General features: G+C 55.0%; 1 protein-coding gene across 1 annotated transcript; it reads left to right on the top strand.

The window, feature by feature from the left end:
- The first annotated feature begins 787 nt into the window (after positions 1-787).
- LOC127348632 (probable alpha-glucosidase Os06g0675700) lies at positions 788-3,693 on the top strand. Its single transcript, XM_051374589.2, has 4 exons — positions 788-990; positions 1,109-1,384; positions 1,480-1,868; positions 1,966-3,693. The coding sequence occupies exons 1-4, from the start codon at positions 788-790 to the stop codon at positions 3,681-3,683; spliced, it is 2,586 nt and encodes an 861-aa protein (XP_051230549.1). The 3' UTR covers positions 3,684-3,693.
- Positions 3,694-3,923: the final 230 nt, after the last annotated feature.

Genomic DNA, 3,923 nt, shown 5'->3' with positions numbered 1-3,923 from the left:
TTTTCTCTTTTTTTTTGGATGTGTGCATCTGTATTGCCATTAGGGTATTGCGGTGTTGCAGAGAGGCTGGATGTAATTGGTATCTTCTGATATTAATATATTCCCTTTATGGAAAACATTGACCCCTTGCAGCGGACTGCGATTGTGGACCTGAATTTTGCCACTGCCGAATCTCTTTTTTTTGTGATGTTCTTCAACTTCTTCCGGTCTAATATGTAACTTAGGACAAAACTAAGGATCAAACTTGTGAAAGTTGCCATGTTTAGAAATAAAATGATATAACCATCTACAAGTCTAGATAGAATGTGAACATATTTTTCATGACGGATCTTATCAATATAATTTGGGTTTGCATATTCTGGTATGTTTTTGTGTAAACTTATAATATTTTAAACTTGGAATGAAGTAAAATAAAATTATTCTGAACGTTGTTTCTTTACCGTTTATTTGCCATTTTTATTTTGCTACCATTAGCATTTATTATTGGCAATGTTTATTTTCCTTCTTTAGCGTTATATCTTGGGATCCCGTATATCTTTGTGGTATATCTCAGCATCGATTTACTCCCTCGTTTCGGTGAAGTGATAAGTCAATATTATCTTTGGCGTATTCTTGGTATCTATCGAGTATCCGGGAGTAATCTTAGGCAGGGAGAGTAAATCTCGGCCATTATGGGGTATAAGATTTATTAGTCGGTGCCTTGAAATTTTGCTTATATAAAGCTGAGCACCCAGTGGGTGCTGCCCTCATCGTGTTGCACTGCACATCATCCTCTGATCGACGAGCAATGGGCTCGTCTTCTGCTAACCACGTGGCGCTCGTCGCCTTCCTCGTCTGCCTCCTGCCTCATTGCGGCTCTGCGAAGCAGCACTCGGGCTATGACGTCGTGTCGGTGGCCGAGTCCGGGAACAGGCTATCGGCCGGGCTGAAGCTTGTAGGCGGGACGACGAAATTCGGGCCTGATGTGAAGAGGCTCAGCTTAAGTGCAAGGCAAGTGCATATACCCCTTCATCCTAACTCATGAGCTTGATTTTCTCTACTTTTTTTCAAGGATCAGTTAAGTTGGCTCGTGCTCACAGTTTTAGTTTTTTTTTTCCTGACGGTGCAGCATGGAGACGGACAGCCGGCTCCACGTACGCATCACCGACGCCGACCGTGCGCGATGGGAGGTCCCCCGGGACGTCATCCCGCGGCCGGCGCTGCAGGACGACTTGGTCGAGCCGACGGCGAGACATGCCGCCTTGCCGAGCAGCCACACCCTCTCCAGCGCGTCCTCGGACCTCAACTTCACCATCCACACCGCCCCGTTCCGGTTTACCGTCACCCGCCGCTCCACCGGCGACGTCCTCTTCGACACCTCCGCCACCCTCGTCTTCAAGGACCGGTCAGCAACTGATAATACTATATAACTTTCAGCTATCTTACTATAGTATGTTGTAATCTCACTCGATCGTAATCGTCATGAATGGAATGGAGCAGGTATCTGGAGGTGACGTCGGCACTGCCGGCGGGGCGGTCATCCCTGTACGGGCTGGGCGAGCACACGAAGCGGACATTCCGGCTCCGGCACAACGACTCGTTCACGCTGTGGAACGAGGACCTGGGGAGGTCGGACCAGCTGGACCTCAACCTCTACGGCTCGCACCCGTTCTACATGGACGTGCGCTCCCCCGGCGGCGCTGCCCACGGCGTGCTCCTCCTCAACAGCAACGGGATGGACATACACTACGGGGGTTCCTCCATCACCTACAAGGTCATCGGTGGCGTGATCGACTTCTACTTCTTCGCCGGTCCATCCCCACTCGCCGTCGTCGACCAGTACACCCAGTTCATCGGCCGCCCCGCCCCCATGCCATACTGGTCATTTGGTAACGAAACCCAATCCGATCAAACCAATTAACTTGCTTTGATCTTGGCTCCATCTGCTTTGCTAACTCTGTTTTGTTTTGCATCAATCTCTTGCAGGGTACCACCAGTGCAGGTATGGGTACAAGAACGTGGAAGCCCTGGAGGACGTGGTGGCCGGCTACGCCAAGGCCAAGATCCCGCTGGAGGCCATGTGGACGGACATCGACTACATGGACGGGTACCAGGACTTCACGCTGGATCCGGTGAACTACCCGGCCAAACGGCTCCGCCCATTCGTCGACCGGCTTCACAGCAACGGCCAGAAGTACGTGGTCATCCTAGACCCGGAGATCAAAAGGACCGCGGCGCTCCACGAGAAGGATGGCGTCTTTCTCAAGTGGAACGGCAGCACCCTGGTCGGCGAGGTGTGGCCAGGCGAGGTCTACTTCCCAGACTTCATGAGCCCGAGCGGCGCCGAGTACTGGGAGCGGAAGATCTCCGAGTTCCGCCGGACCATCCCCGTCGACGGGCTCTGGTGCGACATGAACGAGCCGGCCAACTTCAGGGACATGCCGACGCTCAACGCGCTGGACGACCCGCCCTACCGCATCAACAACGCCGGCGTGCACCGCGACATCAACAACCATTCGGTGCCGGTCTCGGCGACGCACTACAACGGCGTCTCCGAGTACGACGCGCACAACCTCTTCGGCTTCCTCGAGGCGCGGGCCACGCACGACGGGCTGCTCAGGGACACCAAGCGCCGCCCTTTCGTGCTCAGCCGCTCCACCTTCGTCGGCTCCGGCCGCTACGCCGCGCACTGGACGGGCGACAACGACGCGCGGTGGGACGAGATGCGTCACTCCATCAACACCATCCTCAGCTTCGGCCTCTTCGGCATCCCCATGATCGGGTCCGACATCTGCGGCTTCACCGGCAACTCGAGCCAGGAGCTGTGCAGCCGCTGGATCCAGCTCGGCGCCTTCTACCCGTTCATGAGGGGCCACTCGGAGAAGAAGACCATCCGGCGGGAGTTCTACCTGTGGGAGTCGACGGCGAGGTCCGCGAGGAAGTCGTTCGGGACGCGGTACCGGCTGCTTCCCTACTTCTACACGCTCATGTACGAGGCGCACAAGACGGGGGCGCCCATGGTGCGGCCGCTCTTCTTCTCCTACCCGCACGACGCCAACACCTACGGCGTGGACAGGCAGTTTCTGTTCGGCCCCGGCCTCCTCGTTTCTCCGGTGATGGAGCCTGGCGCGACCACCGTAGACGCCTACTTCCCGGCCGGCCGGTGGTTCAGCCTCTACGACTACTCCCTCGCCGTCGCCACGCGGACCGGCAAGCGCGTGACGCTCCCGGCGCTAGCGGACGCGGCGAACGTGCACGTGGCAGGCGGCAGCATCCTGCCGACGCAGCTGCCGGCGCTGACCACGTCGCGCGCGCGCCAAACCGAGTTCCGCCTCCTCGTGGCGCTCGCGGAGAATGGCACGGCCAAGGGGGAGCTATTCTTGGACGACGGCGAGTCGCCGGAGATGGGCGGGGCGAGAAGCAAGTGGACCCTTGTGAAATTCAGCTGCGATAAGGAGAGCAGGGGCGGCATCACGATGAGGTCGCATGTGGTGCACAACACGTACGCGCCAAGCCGGAAGCTGGCCATCAGTAAGGTGGTCTTCATGGGGCTCCAGTCGCCGGCGGCACCAAAGGTCTATGTCAACGGCGTTCAGCTGAAGGCAGCTGGCATCGTGTACCGGAGGAATGGAGTGCTCACAGTCAGTGGCCTGTCCCTGGTCGTCGGAGAGAAGTTCGACATCAATGTCGTCATGTCACATTGACATGGAGACCATATAATGTATAACTAGACCATATTGAGGCGTGCTTCTGCGCCCATCCATATGATAGAAATATCTGAGAAAAATGGAGCAATACAAAGTATATGACAAATTTTGAATGGTTCGAACTACATGTCTTGATATATAGTTGGTGGGCATTGTTATTTGCAAGAATTGAAGGATTTATGTAAACAAAAATAAAAGTAAAAAATTAACAACTGAATACCACAAATAATACTACAT

The sequence above is a fragment of the Lolium perenne genome, chromosome 4 (genome assembly GCF_019359855.2).
Source record: "Lolium perenne isolate Kyuss_39 chromosome 4, Kyuss_2.0, whole genome shotgun sequence".
Taxonomy (NCBI): domain Eukaryota; kingdom Viridiplantae; phylum Streptophyta; class Magnoliopsida; order Poales; family Poaceae; genus Lolium; species Lolium perenne.
This window is presented reverse-complemented; position numbering and strand designations above follow the sequence as displayed.